Raw genomic sequence first — 12,809 nt, forward strand, 5'->3', positions numbered from 1 at the left:
TCATCTGTGTGGGCTCCCTGTTTCCCTTCTCTCCACCATCCTTCAAGGCCCTTTTCTGCACCCCTTGGCTCTGGGGACCACCTATTCCCCTGGCTTCCTGGGCTGGTCAGGGATGTTGCCCTCTCTTTCGGGCAGGCCAGGAGCATGGCCTTGGCCAGTAGACTGACTTCACCCTATAAACTTGGGGGCATCACTTAACTTCCCTGAGGTTAGGTTTCATGATGGTTTAATTTCTATGTCAACTTGACTGGGCTAAATGATGCCCATATAGCTGGTAAATCATTATTTCTGGGTGAGTCTGTGAGGGTGTTTCTGGAGGAGATTAGCATTTGAATCGATAAACTGAGTAAAGCAGATCGACCTTCCCAGTGAGGGTGGGCATCGAGGGCCTGAACAGAACAAAAAGGGAGAGTAAGGGCACACTTTCTCTCTGTTGAGCTAGGCCATCCCTCTTCTCCTGCCCTCAGCACTTCTGGTTCTCGGGCCTTGGGACGTGGACCAGGCTTCATACTCCTGGCTGTCCTGGTTCTCAGGCCCAGTTTGAACTGGGACCACATCACCGGCTTCCCTGGGTCCTCAGCTTGAAGATGGCAGACTGTGGGACTTCTCAAACTCCATAATCATGGGAGCCAATCCCTCATCATAAATCTCTTTATCTCTCTCTCTCTCTATCCTATTAGCTCTGTTTCTCTGGAGAACCCTAATCTACGTTTCCTCCCACGTAACATGGGGTTACTAATACCTGCCTCATAGGCTTATTGTGCGGATTAAAGATAAATATAAAATGCTTATCCCCAGGCTCGGCTCCTAGGAAGTGGCACATGTGGGCTCCTGTCACCTCAGCTTGACTTTTTCTGTATATGTCCTGCTGCCCCGGTAAGACTGAGCTCCAAGAAGATGGGCATCGTGCATTTTTCCTGTGTCCTCACAACATAGCACATAGTTAATGGTTGGTAAAACTGCCTAAAGAGCTAAAGGCTTAGAAAGACCCTGTGTCCTATCCAGTGTGACTCAGCCTCTAATAGCTTCTGGCAATATTTAGCCAGTTATAGAGGGGGGAGATAGCCCTTTTCATCACTGTCTTTTAATAAATGAGACTCGGTCCTTAGGGCACCTCGGGCCATGAGAAGCCCCACCGGCAGATCCCTGGGCTGCAGTGATGTTGAATTGATGGTGCAGGTGGATGTCTGTTCTGTTGCATCTCTCCCCACCCAGACCTCACAGGAGGCGCTCCTGCTTGCGTGCGTAAATCCTTCATATAGTTTCCCAAAACCCAACATGGACTGATGTAAACCTGTAACGGTCTCAGGGTAGCTGCCTCAAACCCTGCCACATCTTACTGGGGGTTTGGCCTGTCGGAATGTTTACCCGACTGCCTCACATTCCATCAAGCTCTCTATAAACCTTATTTTTAAAATATGCATTGTCCCTTCTTAGATGTTTCTCAGTATTGGCTCCTGGACAGACCTTTTATCTTCAGTCAACCTTAAAGTTCGGTTAAAAATAAAGACCCATTTTCTCATAGAATGATCAGGGCTGGGGCTCCATTTGTGAACGGAGGAACCTGAGGCTTTAGGAATTTTGTGTACAGCATGGAGATATTTTCAACTTGAGTGGCTCTTCTAGGCTCTATTCACGTTCAAAGATGCCCCTTTGTTTGGCGCATGGATCTTGGTGGAATCGACTTGTTTGCAGTCCCTGAGTCTCTGTCTAACTGTGGAACAGATCAGAGAAGTGGGACAAGATTTTGATGTAATTCAAGGCTAGCTTTCCTAAACCCTATTGGCATCATAATTTATTTGGGGGACCCCCTTGGCAGCAACATCTTCAATGGTCACTCCTGGTCTGAGAAGGGCGAGTCTTGAAGGTGGGACGGGAAGCCCGTCTTCCTCTTCCTTTCACCTTTTTCCCTCTCTCTCTCACCCTTTCTCAAATCTATTGAGGCATCTTTTACAATTATACCACAGAGTTCGCCCGTGTTAAGCGCACAGTTCAATGAGCGTTAGTAAATGCATCCAGTTGTGTGAACATAACCACGGACCAGCTTTTAGAACCCCTTCATCACCCCATAAAGTCCCCTCAAGCCCTTGCGCAGTCAATCTCTGCTCCTCTCCCCAACCCCCAGCAACCACTGCTCTGTCTCTATAGTTGTACCCGTTCTAGAAATTGCATTTCAGTAGAATCATACAGTATGCAGTCTTTCGTGTCTGGCTTCTTTCACTTAATGTTTTTGCAGGTATCAGCAGTTCATTCCCTCCATCTTTTTTTTTTTTTTTTGACCTGTCTTTCTTTCTCTCTTTCTCTCTCTCTCTCTCTCTCTCTCTCTCTGACACACACACACACACACACACACACACACACACACACACACACACACACACACACACACACACACACACACACACACACACACACACACACACACGCTTTTCTTACTAAATTCTCTGCCCTTTTTGCATCCTAACTCTTGATCTGGTCTTTGGGCCCTAAGACATAATTAGGAGAGAAGTGTGGAGTCCATGTACCAAAACTTCCTAAGTGGGCACCTACAGAGGGCGGCTGGCCAGCTAGCCTGTCCCTGCCCGTGGGGCCCCAGGATGTGTCATCCGTCGTGGCAGTGATGGTGGGGAGCAAGGAGAAGTGGAAGTTGAGGCCCTGAGCCTTTGTCCAAGGAGACTGGAATGAGCACAAAACGAAGCTGGGTGAATAAAGTCGGTTTACTGATTCTGCTCGGGGTGGAGTGAGGCCTGAATGGGCGCCCTCAGCAGGGGGACCTGAGGCCCCGGGGCCCGCCAGGGCTGCTGGGTCCCCTTGGGCTTCTGGGCTTCTGGGCAGCCGCAGGGCAGCCTGCGGGGGCTCAGCAGGCCCAGGTCGCTTGGTCTGCGCTGTCTGGGACTAGGCTGGTCGCTGTTGCCGTCTGTAGATGCTCAAGCCAGACCCTAAGAAGACAGTGGCAGGAGGTTGAAAAAGCTAATTGCCAACACGTTGGTTTCAGTTTCAGTAGAGAGGAGCAGGAAGGGAGGCATGTGGGGACGTAGGGGGGCTGCTGGGGGGAGAGGTTTCCGCCCAGCTCCATGGCCAGCTCCCTTGCTAGACCACTGGGCTGTTGCTTTCACAAATGCTACTGTCATTCCCATCTCTCCACTCGGAACCTGGAAAGCAAGAGCATCTCTCAGGCTGTGGAGCCACGGCAGGCCGTGGGATCTGGCATGGAGGGGCGTGGCACCTCTGCCCTTCCTGCCCCCTCCTCCCCCAGCCCCAGTGACCCCCCACCTACCCACACACACACGTGCGCATGTGCACTACAGTGCCCGGAACAGTGCGGAGAACAGGAACCCCAGTCTTTCAGAGATCAAATTGGCTGGAAACAGAGGGTCACGTGATGGGAGGGAGGGCAGGAGGGCAAAGAGGAAGGGAGATGGCAGTGGGGTCAGAGTGGAGGATGTGGGGTGGGGTGCGGGCTTTTCTTTATTCTTGGGGAAAACTCTTGTTCTCAGGACATTTCTTTCCCCATTGGCCTGAGTGAGCGCTCCCTGACTATTTGGAAGTGGATTCTGACTGGTGAAGAAGTGCAGGGGAGCAGGAGTAATTACTATCCCTCCATCCCTACCTGGAGCCTCTCAGCATCTACCTCCACCACAAGGAGGCCCCAGCCCCATGAGCTGCCCCCATTCTTTCACTCCTCCTGTTCTTTCCCCCAAATCTAGTTGCCTTGACTCTTATGTATGGGGGGGAGGAGCTCTGGCCCAGCCTTTGGCTTGAAGGCTCTCAAGCCTACTCCTGTCACACCTGTACTGGTGGCTGCCAGAGGCATTGTTCCCCTCCCTGGACTCGGACGTGGCTGTGGTGACAGTTATTCGTGCCAACTGGGGAGCGGTTGTCGGGGTGGGGGGGGCGCTGGGGTACAGAGCTGTGTGACAGGTTGTTAGACCCAGGCGCACCCAACCAGGGACTCTCCCCAGCTGCCCTGACCTCTGCGCCACCTGTGGCATCTTGTGTGTGGCCTCGGTTCCCAGGTGCAGGGGACAGGGTGAGGAGGTTGGCATGGGCACCACAGAGCCACAGAGAGGCTGGCATCTCTTTGTGTCACCTGGTGTGCCCTGATGTTCTGCCTTTTCCCTCCCTGTTTACCTGCATCGAGCTAGGGCAGCAGGTCACAGCTGTGACTCAGCTCTGACAACCCAACTTAACAGGGCGCTGCCAACCAGGTGAGTCATGCCAGGCTGCCGGAGACCAAAGAAGGGTGGCCCCGGGGGAGGGCGGGAGGCATGTGGATCTGCCTCTGGCTGCCCTGGCTCCTGTCTTGATCATGGCTCGGGCGGGAAGCCAGGCAACGGCGGCGTCCGACCAAAGTGCCAGGACGGTGTCTGTGCAGGGCTGTCCCTGCCAGCGTCTGGGGTGTGTGCAGGGCTCAGGGCAGGTAGAGAGGGCCTAGACCTGTTTCCAGGGGAGAATTGGCGGCCCCTACATTGGGACCGGGACGGGGGAGCGGTGGATCCTAGAGCTAGTCCCAGCTTCCTGAAGAGGGATGTAAGTGACATCAGGGGACCATCTGCCTCAGAGCAACACGGGAAGGCAGGGTGCCCTCGGCGGAGACTCCTTTTTAAGCACCACCCCAGGGGTGCTCTTCTCCTGCCCTCTAGAGACGTCCCCCTTCCCTGGGGCTCAGGCTTGGAGCCGGGGTGCCCCTTCCCCATCCCCAGGCTGGGGTGTGGGTGGGAGGCTCTCCATCCTGCTCAGGGCCTCCCCAGGCAGCAGGGCGGCAGCGGCCCCCGCTGGGCACTAGGGGTCGCCCCTGCCCAGCCAGACCCACCCGGGCGCGCCCGGCAGCAGCAGGTTTCCTCCAACCGGGAAGACCGCGGGCGCCTCCGGGGCGTGCGCTGGGGAGGGGTGCAGCCGGGCGCGGCGCCGAGACCCTGTCCGGTGCCTCGGGCCACCGAGTCGTCCTGGCCGAGGCGCGGGGGCCCTTTCCGGAGCAGGGCCTCTCGCCAAAGGCCGGGCGCAGAGCGGGTGCGTGCGCCCGCACACAAAGGTCCGTCCTAGACTTCACAGCTCCCTGCCCGCTCTCCCTTCCCGGCTGCCCGAGGGGGAGCAACCGCTCGGGGTTGGCCCAGGCGACGGCGCCGGGGTCGGGCCGGCCGCCCCGAGTGGCCCCAGGGCCTTGCGAGGGCGCAGGGGGGCGCTGGGCCCTCACCCGGCTCGGCTGGACCCCCGCGGTGGCGCCCGGGACTGGGACTCTGCGGGTTCCTTTTGTGAACGGAGGGAAGGGCCCTCCCCCGCGCTCTGAAAATGGTCATCCCGGGTTCTCGGGACTGCGCGCCCTGAATAATAGATTGGGTGCTGTAGGGTCGTCATCTGGGCCCCACCCTGCGGAGCTCTGAGCTGGTTTAGCTTCTCCTGCAGATGGGTCTGTTGGGGGTTCCCAAAGCGTCACCGTGACCGGCTGCATCAGGATCACCAGGGGCCCACCCCATCACCTGAAACGGAATCTCAGGGAGGGGCCCAGGAATCTGTACTTTTGGTAAGCTCCCCAGGTGATTCCCATGGCGGAGCCAGCGTGGAAATCGCTGTTCTAAACCTTTGAAGGCAGGCAGTTGTGAAATTTCTCGCCAGAACAGCCTCTGGGCATGGAACTGTCACCCCCCCCCCCCCCAGTTCACTGTAATGTTTGTTCTCCCAGCTGATGGAGAAGTTCTTCCCAAGTCTGACTGCCAGCCCGGCTGCTTTAATTGAGCACGTTTTCTTCAGTTGGGTTTTCTATGGGATAATGAACCTGATTGAAGACAGCTGTCCCGCCGCCTTTGACTTTGCCCGACACCTGTTTTCCTTGTTCAACTTCTGAATCCAACAGGCCCACTTGAATGGGCCAAATTAGTGAGAAAATCCAGTACTAGCTTGTGAATGACTGTTGTCCCCTCAGGTAATGGCTAAACAGTGCCTTTCCAAGGTTTAGAAGAAAACCCAAGGGGCTCCCCAAGGGCTGGACGCTGGTGAATCCCAGCAAAGGGAAAGGAAGAAAGCTGTAGCAAGTTAACCTACACCCGAGGAGGCCGTCCTCCCTTTGTTGGCCTTTCCCCTCGCTTTCGGGATGAATTAGAATCCTTATCTCCTCTGCATCCAGCATACTTGGACACGCCTTCCCGACTGCTGCAGTTAGAGTTTCCCAGGCTTTGTGGGGTTATTTTTGCCTCTGGGTGGTGGTCATTACTTCCTTCCACACCATTAGGTTCAACACAGTCACCGAAAGAGAGCACATTAGCAAACACCGCAACATGGCAGGACTGATCCCCAAACCTACTTTCATTTTCTTCCGGTCTGGGTTGTGGGTAATTTCTTGACAACTATGAGAAAGGAGACAATGAAAAATGAATCATTTTTCCAAAGCAATTGTGAACAGATGTCTAATTCCCTAGTCTTGGGGATGTTCTAGGAATCCCTCACGTCACCTTAAAGGGGCAGAGTAAACGCGTGGAGGTGCCGGGGGCAGTGCGATGGTCAGCACCTGTGGGGCTTAGGCTCCTCCTATTGACAGCCTCGGCCGTGGCCCAGGTCCCCGTCGCTGGTTCGGGGCTTCTAAACTTGGCAGCGTGAACAGACTTGCTTCCTTTCAGCAATTGATCTGAATCGCAGAATCCCATCCTGATGGTCCAAACCGCATTTACAGGCCGTGGGGTGAAGGCCGTGCTAACTGGCCACTTGCCTCACCACTGGCTTTTCAACAATCGGTTGTATTCTCTGCCCGGCAGGAAGCAGCGGGCCCATCAGGGCTCTGGGCTCCCTCTTTGTTCTGACTTTATGGCCTTTTATGCCACAATAAGAAACACTGTGTACTCCACGGGAGCCCATTGTGCCAGGCTGCAGAGGGGCCGCTGCTCTTCCCCCAGGGGGAAGAGGGGCTTTGTGACAGGCTGGGGGACAAAATAAGGGGTGCTGGACACTGTTACTAGGGCAACTGCCTGGCCAGCGTGGAGGCAGCTGTGGTCTCTGGGTCCCTCTCACCAGAAGGCCAGGGGGAGGGCAGGAGAAGGATGGAGTTTCTTCTAGAGCAGCAGTCCTGGTTACCTGGTAAATGATACATCAGGACTGTGCTAGCGATGGCCTCCATTCTCTCCAGGCTGCTAGGATGACCTCATCCTGCCTCTAGATTCCACGCCAGGGGGTGGCATCTTTCTAAACCAACTCTCACACGCCACCAGGAAGCGCCGTCTTGGTGAGTGGGGAAGCTTTCCCAACTGCGGGCCAAGCCCGGGCCTTGCATCCTTTGGGTAGATTCGGTCCTCTGAGGCAAGGGTTTTCGGTTTTGTAGAAAAGGTGTGAATGGGGAGGGCCTAGAGTAAGTCCATCTAGCCTCACTCGTGAATGGGCCAGTGGGGTTGCAGTGCTACTTCGAGACCCTCCCTGCCCCCCAGGCCAGCCACTGCAATCCCTTCCCCTCCTGTCCAGGTGAACATTTTCCTACAGGGGAGGTGTTAGTGCAGCGCACCTGGGGCGGAAGACAGAGGCGGGCGCTCACGCCAGGAGGGCCTCGTGGAGGGCCTGGGGGCCCTTCAGCGCTCTGCCTTTTGACTCACTGACAGGGATTCTTTCTATTTTACCTAGTTTAGCAGATTAGGCACTTGAGGGGTTTAGGGGAGCTGCTATGGGCAGGCAGGGAGAGGAATTCGGGGTCCCGGGTCATTTCATTGGGGGGAATGGAGAGTGTGGTACAGATCACGCCCAGGGCTAGGAGGAAGCCCAGGACAGGGGCCCCGGGGTGTAGGCCCTGAATACTGGAGTGTCCCGCGTAGGCGCGGAAAGGGAGAATGGGGACGAAGGGCAAGCCCATTTAGCTTCACCTCGCAGGACAGCCCTGTGTCCCCACTAAAGGGTGAGCCCAAGTGGGATCAGGTGAGGCTGGTGGGGCGCTGTGTTCTCTGGAGACGCTCCCATCGTGAACAGCTGAAGTGAGAAAAGGCCACTTTCCTGCTGGGCATTTGCAGAGAATAACAGGCAATGCTCCCTTCAGCCTGTACCTCACTCTGTGCCCTCCTAAACCTGCCCCCCACCTCCGGTGCTCCCCACGTGGGGCCTCTCACCCTGTCCCAGGGCAGCAGCCGCCCAGCCGGGCTTTTCCCCCTCCAGCCCACCCTCCACATGGCCGCTCGCGTTCTCTCTCGGAAACGCAGATCTCCCGGCCTGCCAGCCCCAGGCTAGAAAGCCTTCAGTGGCCTCCCAGAGCTTCACACAAACCCTTCACATCCTGCTTGCTTCCTGCCAGCTCCGGCCACGCTCAGCTCCTTGACTTTCCCAGACGCGCAAGTCTTTTCCTTTCTGAGCCTTTGCGTTCGCTTCTGCGTGGAATGCCCCTCCCTCCCCAGCAACCCTGGTCCGAGATTCAGCTCGCATCACCCCCTCAGCTGATCAGTGGACAAGAGCAATAATGGAAGCAGCTTTGCCACCAGGCTCCCAGAGCAGTGGGAAGACTGAGGGCAAAGAGTACAACCTAACTGGGTGAAAAGCAAGCCCTCTGCAACGTTGGCTTGTGTCCCTGAAGGCCCTGACTGGAGAGTCTGTCCTGGAGAAGGAGTGGAAGGAGGGGGTGAGAACAGGGGCCCCTCCCGTCCTCTAACTCTGTTCTGTGTTCCTCCACATATGGCTCCATCTCCTGTCATAACACAAGGTACATTTTTGGATAATCTTGGTTACATGTCTGTCTCTTTAGACTCTTGAGTCCCTTTTAGGCAAAGCGTGTCTTTTTTTTTTTTAATTAATTAATTAACTTATTTTTGGCTGCGTTGTGTCTTTGTTGCTGTGTGCGGGCTTTCTCTAGTTGCGGTGCGCGGGCTTCTCATGGCAGTGGCTTCTCTTTGTTGTGGAGCACGGGCTCTAGGCACATGGGCTCTAGGTGCACGGGCTTCAGTAGTTGTGGCATGTGGGCTTTAGAGCACAGGCTCAGTAGTTGTGGCGCACAGGCTTAGTTGCTCCGTGGCATGTGGGATCTTCCCGGACCAGGGGACGAACCCGTGTCTCCTGCACTGGCAGGCAGATTCTTAACCACTGTGCCACCAGGGAAGTCCCCAAAGCCTGTCTTGATCATCTTTGTATTCCCAGAATCTAGTTTAGAACCTGGCACATAGTAGGCACGCAGAAAATCTTTGAATACATAAATATGCCTTGAACTCGGGAGTGTTCCTTTACCTAGAATACCTTTTTCTCTCCACAAATTTGTACTATCACTTTCTCCAAAACATAACTCAAGACTCGCCTCCTGGAAGAAGCAGGTATTGGTTCATTAGTTCATTGTTTGAGTATCAGAAGGTTACGGAGCACCTACTGTGTGCCAGGCATTTTCTAGGCACTGGAGGACTGTGATGTACAAAAGAGATAAGGAGTCCATGTCCCAAGTTGCCAGTGACCACATCCTCCCCCCACCCTGCCTCTGCAACCCTTAGCAGACCGCATCCTTATCTGACAGTTTAGCGAAATTTACAGAATTTAGCAAGTTTGTGAGCACTCAGTGCTCCTGGCATCCGTAGTGCCTGGGACTTGGTCAGCAGTCAGATATTATTCATTGTGTGCCCAGCATCATGGGAGACAGGTGTAGAAGACCTGGCTTTGCCTTCAACAAGCTCACGGCCTCAGTGGGGAGGCAAATTATTTGTTTATAGGATCACTGGAAACCCCAGGAGGCCACAGTCAGGGAAGATCTTGGGTTATCAATATCACAGCCACTGGGAATTCAGTGGGTCCGTTGGTTCTCTTGACCAAGGGCTACTTTCTGATTATTAACTGGTTTTCTAAATATGTGAGTCACATCTTCCCACTTGATCATAAGCTCCTCAAAGAAAGAGACATCATGGTATCATGTTTGGTAGCCATTTTCCCAGATTCCCATCTCAGCATCTGATACAGGCCAGGGCATGAATAAAGGAGTGAATGAATGATCGCTACCGTTGACAGGCACTCATCACTGGGTGTCTTATTGAGACACAGCCAGAAGCCTGGCATGAATGGGTTTTTTAGTTCTGGTAGGTGAAGGAGAGGGAAGGAGGGTTCCTTTCCCATCGTAGTGCCTCTCTTTTGCTAAATGTTACCCTTAGAGTGTGGGTGTTTTCTACAAGAAAATACTGAGACTCAAATCCAGAAGAGTGTGAATTTGACAGAAGGCACTTGTCTTCCGAGTCCCATTCAGGTACCTCTTTTTTTAAAAAATTTTAAAAAAAATTAATTTATTTTTGGCTGTGCTGGGTCTTCGTTGCTGCACGCGGGCTTTCTCTAGTTGCGGCGAGTGGGGGCTACTCTTCGTTTCGGTGCGCGGGCTTCTCATTGCGGTGGCTTCTCTTGTTGCAGAGGACGGGCTCTAGAGCGCAGACTCAGGAGTTGTGGTGCACAGGCTTAGTTGCTCCGCGGCATGTGGGATCTTCCCAGACCAGGGCTCGAACCCGTGTCCCTTGCATTGGCAGGTGGATTCTTAACCACTGCGCCACTAGGGAAGCCCTCCAGGTACGTCTTAACTGATTATTTGTGCCGGTTATTGCTTGGTGGTTTAAATGGGTGAGATCTATTTCAGGGAATCTCAAATTACATGTAAGCTTGTGGGGAGAGAAGAGTGTTGCCCTGTCCCTTCTGCTTCCTTCCTCTCTGGCTCCCGGCCTGCTCCTGGCATCACTTACTGCTCCTCTAGGATAGTTTTTACCAGAACGTTCTCTAGAGCCAATGCCTTAGGGCCTAGGTTTTCATCCAATGGGTTGTACTGTTTGTTGCCTTCTTGTGTGTGCTTTGCAGTCCTGGAGGCTAATGTCACTTGCATTTGTTTGTTGATGTTGTGGCCATCTGTAACCTCTCTCAAACCCTAGGTGCTTTGAAGTTCAGTGTGCAGTAAAAAGTTCATTAAAAAGATGTGGAATCATGAAAATGAGGTTACAGACATGTTAAACAAAGGATCATTTCCTGCTTCCTGTACTTCTTTCTCAAAAAAAATGTATTTCTCTGAGGAATTTATGTCACCACTAAAACTACGGAAGAGTGAAAGGAAGGACAAGCCTGGGTCAGAAAGAGGGTGAGATTCCTGAGGAGACAATTTTGGCAAAGACCCAGCCTTTTGTCTTAATTGAGAGCTTAGGGTCTAAGGGGAGAATTGAAGTCAGAAAGATGTAGGGACAGATCTTGAGTTCTTACGATTAATGGTTTGAACCCAGCATTTCTAGCGGGGACGGCTCCAAACGGATCACCTCGGCCTCCAGTGGTGCGAGGACTGGGGCCATGGTGGAGGACCGGGTTGGAGCCAGTGGGGTCCAGCCTCCAGGCAGTGACTGGTGCCGACAGATGCCTCTTGTCCACTTGAGGGAGAAGAGGAGAGACACGGAGAGGAAAGTGAAGAGGAGAGGAACAGATAAGGGGGCAGAGCACCACTAAAGCTGTCTCGCGGCCCCGTCGGTGGCTTGCCCACTGCCATACTGGCTTTCTTTCCAGTGGTGACCTTCTGATGTGAGCAGAGGTTGAGTTCCAAGCCTCGAGGGGTGTACGGGCAACCCCACAACTAAGAAAATGTCAGCGCCTGGCATGGCTTTAAGGTGAGGGAGGTGCCCCTGTGCTGCCAGTGCTCTTTCCTGGCCTGGCCACAGGGAGGCATTTAACCAGGAGGGCAGTCCCTTGGGGCTCAGGGTTCTGACTCGACCACAGCCAAGTGTACTTGTACATTTCAGAGGTCGGCCTGTCCGTTGCCCGCATTTTGGTAGAGTAGCGGATCTAGGCTTCTCTCTCCACGCCACAGGGCCTCCTGGAGGGCCTCGGTTCTCTTATTAAAGGAGGGCAGCCACAGATGATCATTTCTGGTACATACACTGTCACTTCTCTAATGACAGATGGGACCCCATCAGCACCTTTGTTTCTTGGCACACACACACACAGACGCTGGAATAACACACCCTAGGATCCAAAGCAAAACAAACAGCTTCCCCGGCTGGGGGCAGGGAGGGTTCCTGTTTCTCGTGGATCCTCCTTGCTTGGGCAGGGGGCATCCACACGTAACGTACACCCAGACCCTGCAACCTTGCTGGCCTCTATTCTGGGGGGGGCAAATATCCTAGACACTCACTTGCTTATATGACCATTCCTGGCCATTTCATTACGACTCCTGCTTAACAATTACGTGACTGTCACTTACTTTTCAGCCAGAGGGCCACTGTGCCTACACCCAGCAGCCACTGAGTCCTAGTCCTAACGATGACAGTGCCACATCCCACCAGCTGACCTTGAGGACCTCAGGGGATGCACATCTAATAAACGGCGAGGCAAGGCTGGTGGGGCTGCTGCCCGACGGCCCAGGCAGGGCCGGACTCACCCTCTCTCTTGCATCCTGACCGTGGTTGAGTCTCATGAGTTCTGCAAACCTCTGTTCGTAGAGACGAAGCAGCAGCACCAGGCACAAGCCTGAATTCATCAGCTCGTGTTGTGCCTACAGTGGACAAGGAAGCTCTTAAGTTCATCTGTAAAATATACGTGGTCTACATCATGGGGTGGAGGGTGCCAGGCCGAGAGGGGACAAGAAATAGGACAAGAGCCCGAGCCCCAGGCAAGCCCTGTCCTGGAGGACCAGAGAACAGAGCAGAAGCGGAATCCAGGGTGGAGGCCGTGCAGCCATCCTGGAATCCGTTACTGCCTAGTGGGGGATGCTTGAGAAAGCTCCAGGCTTAGCCCCAGGCCGTGGACGTTTACTCCGCGGCATGTGGGATCTTCCCGGACCAGGGCTTGACCCCGTGTCCCCTGCACTGGCAGGCGGATTCTTAACCTCTGTGCCACCAGGGAGTCCGCGTGGACATTTACTGAGC

At 54.3% G+C, this 12,809-nt stretch overlaps 1 protein-coding gene across 2 annotated transcripts in view; it reads right to left on the reverse strand.

Moving 5' to 3' along the window:
- Positions 1 to 2,752: 2,752 nt before the first annotated feature.
- Positions 2,753 to 12,809, reverse strand: part of MARCHF10 (membrane associated ring-CH-type finger 10) — an 82,488-nt gene continuing 72,431 nt past the window's right edge. The window contains exons 1-3 of one of the 2 annotated variants that reach the window (XR_009537571.1): positions 8,230 to 8,535; positions 6,299 to 6,341; positions 2,753 to 2,939 (exon numbers count right to left, since the gene is read on the reverse strand). Coding sequence is in view for 1 of the 2 variants with exons in the window: in XM_060134311.1 (XP_059990294.1) it covers positions 3,091 to 3,152; positions 6,299 to 6,341; positions 12,323 to 12,436 (219 nt within the window). In the remaining variant the exon portion in view is untranslated. Of the gene's footprint in view, positions 2,940 to 3,090; positions 3,153 to 6,298; positions 6,342 to 8,229; positions 8,536 to 12,322; positions 12,437 to 12,809 lie in introns of those variants that run through there. The other variant, XM_060134311.1, reaches the window with a different exon arrangement.

Source organism: Lagenorhynchus albirostris, chromosome 20 (assembly GCF_949774975.1).
Source record: "Lagenorhynchus albirostris chromosome 20, mLagAlb1.1, whole genome shotgun sequence".
NCBI lineage: Eukaryota > Metazoa > Chordata > Mammalia > Artiodactyla > Delphinidae > Lagenorhynchus > Lagenorhynchus albirostris.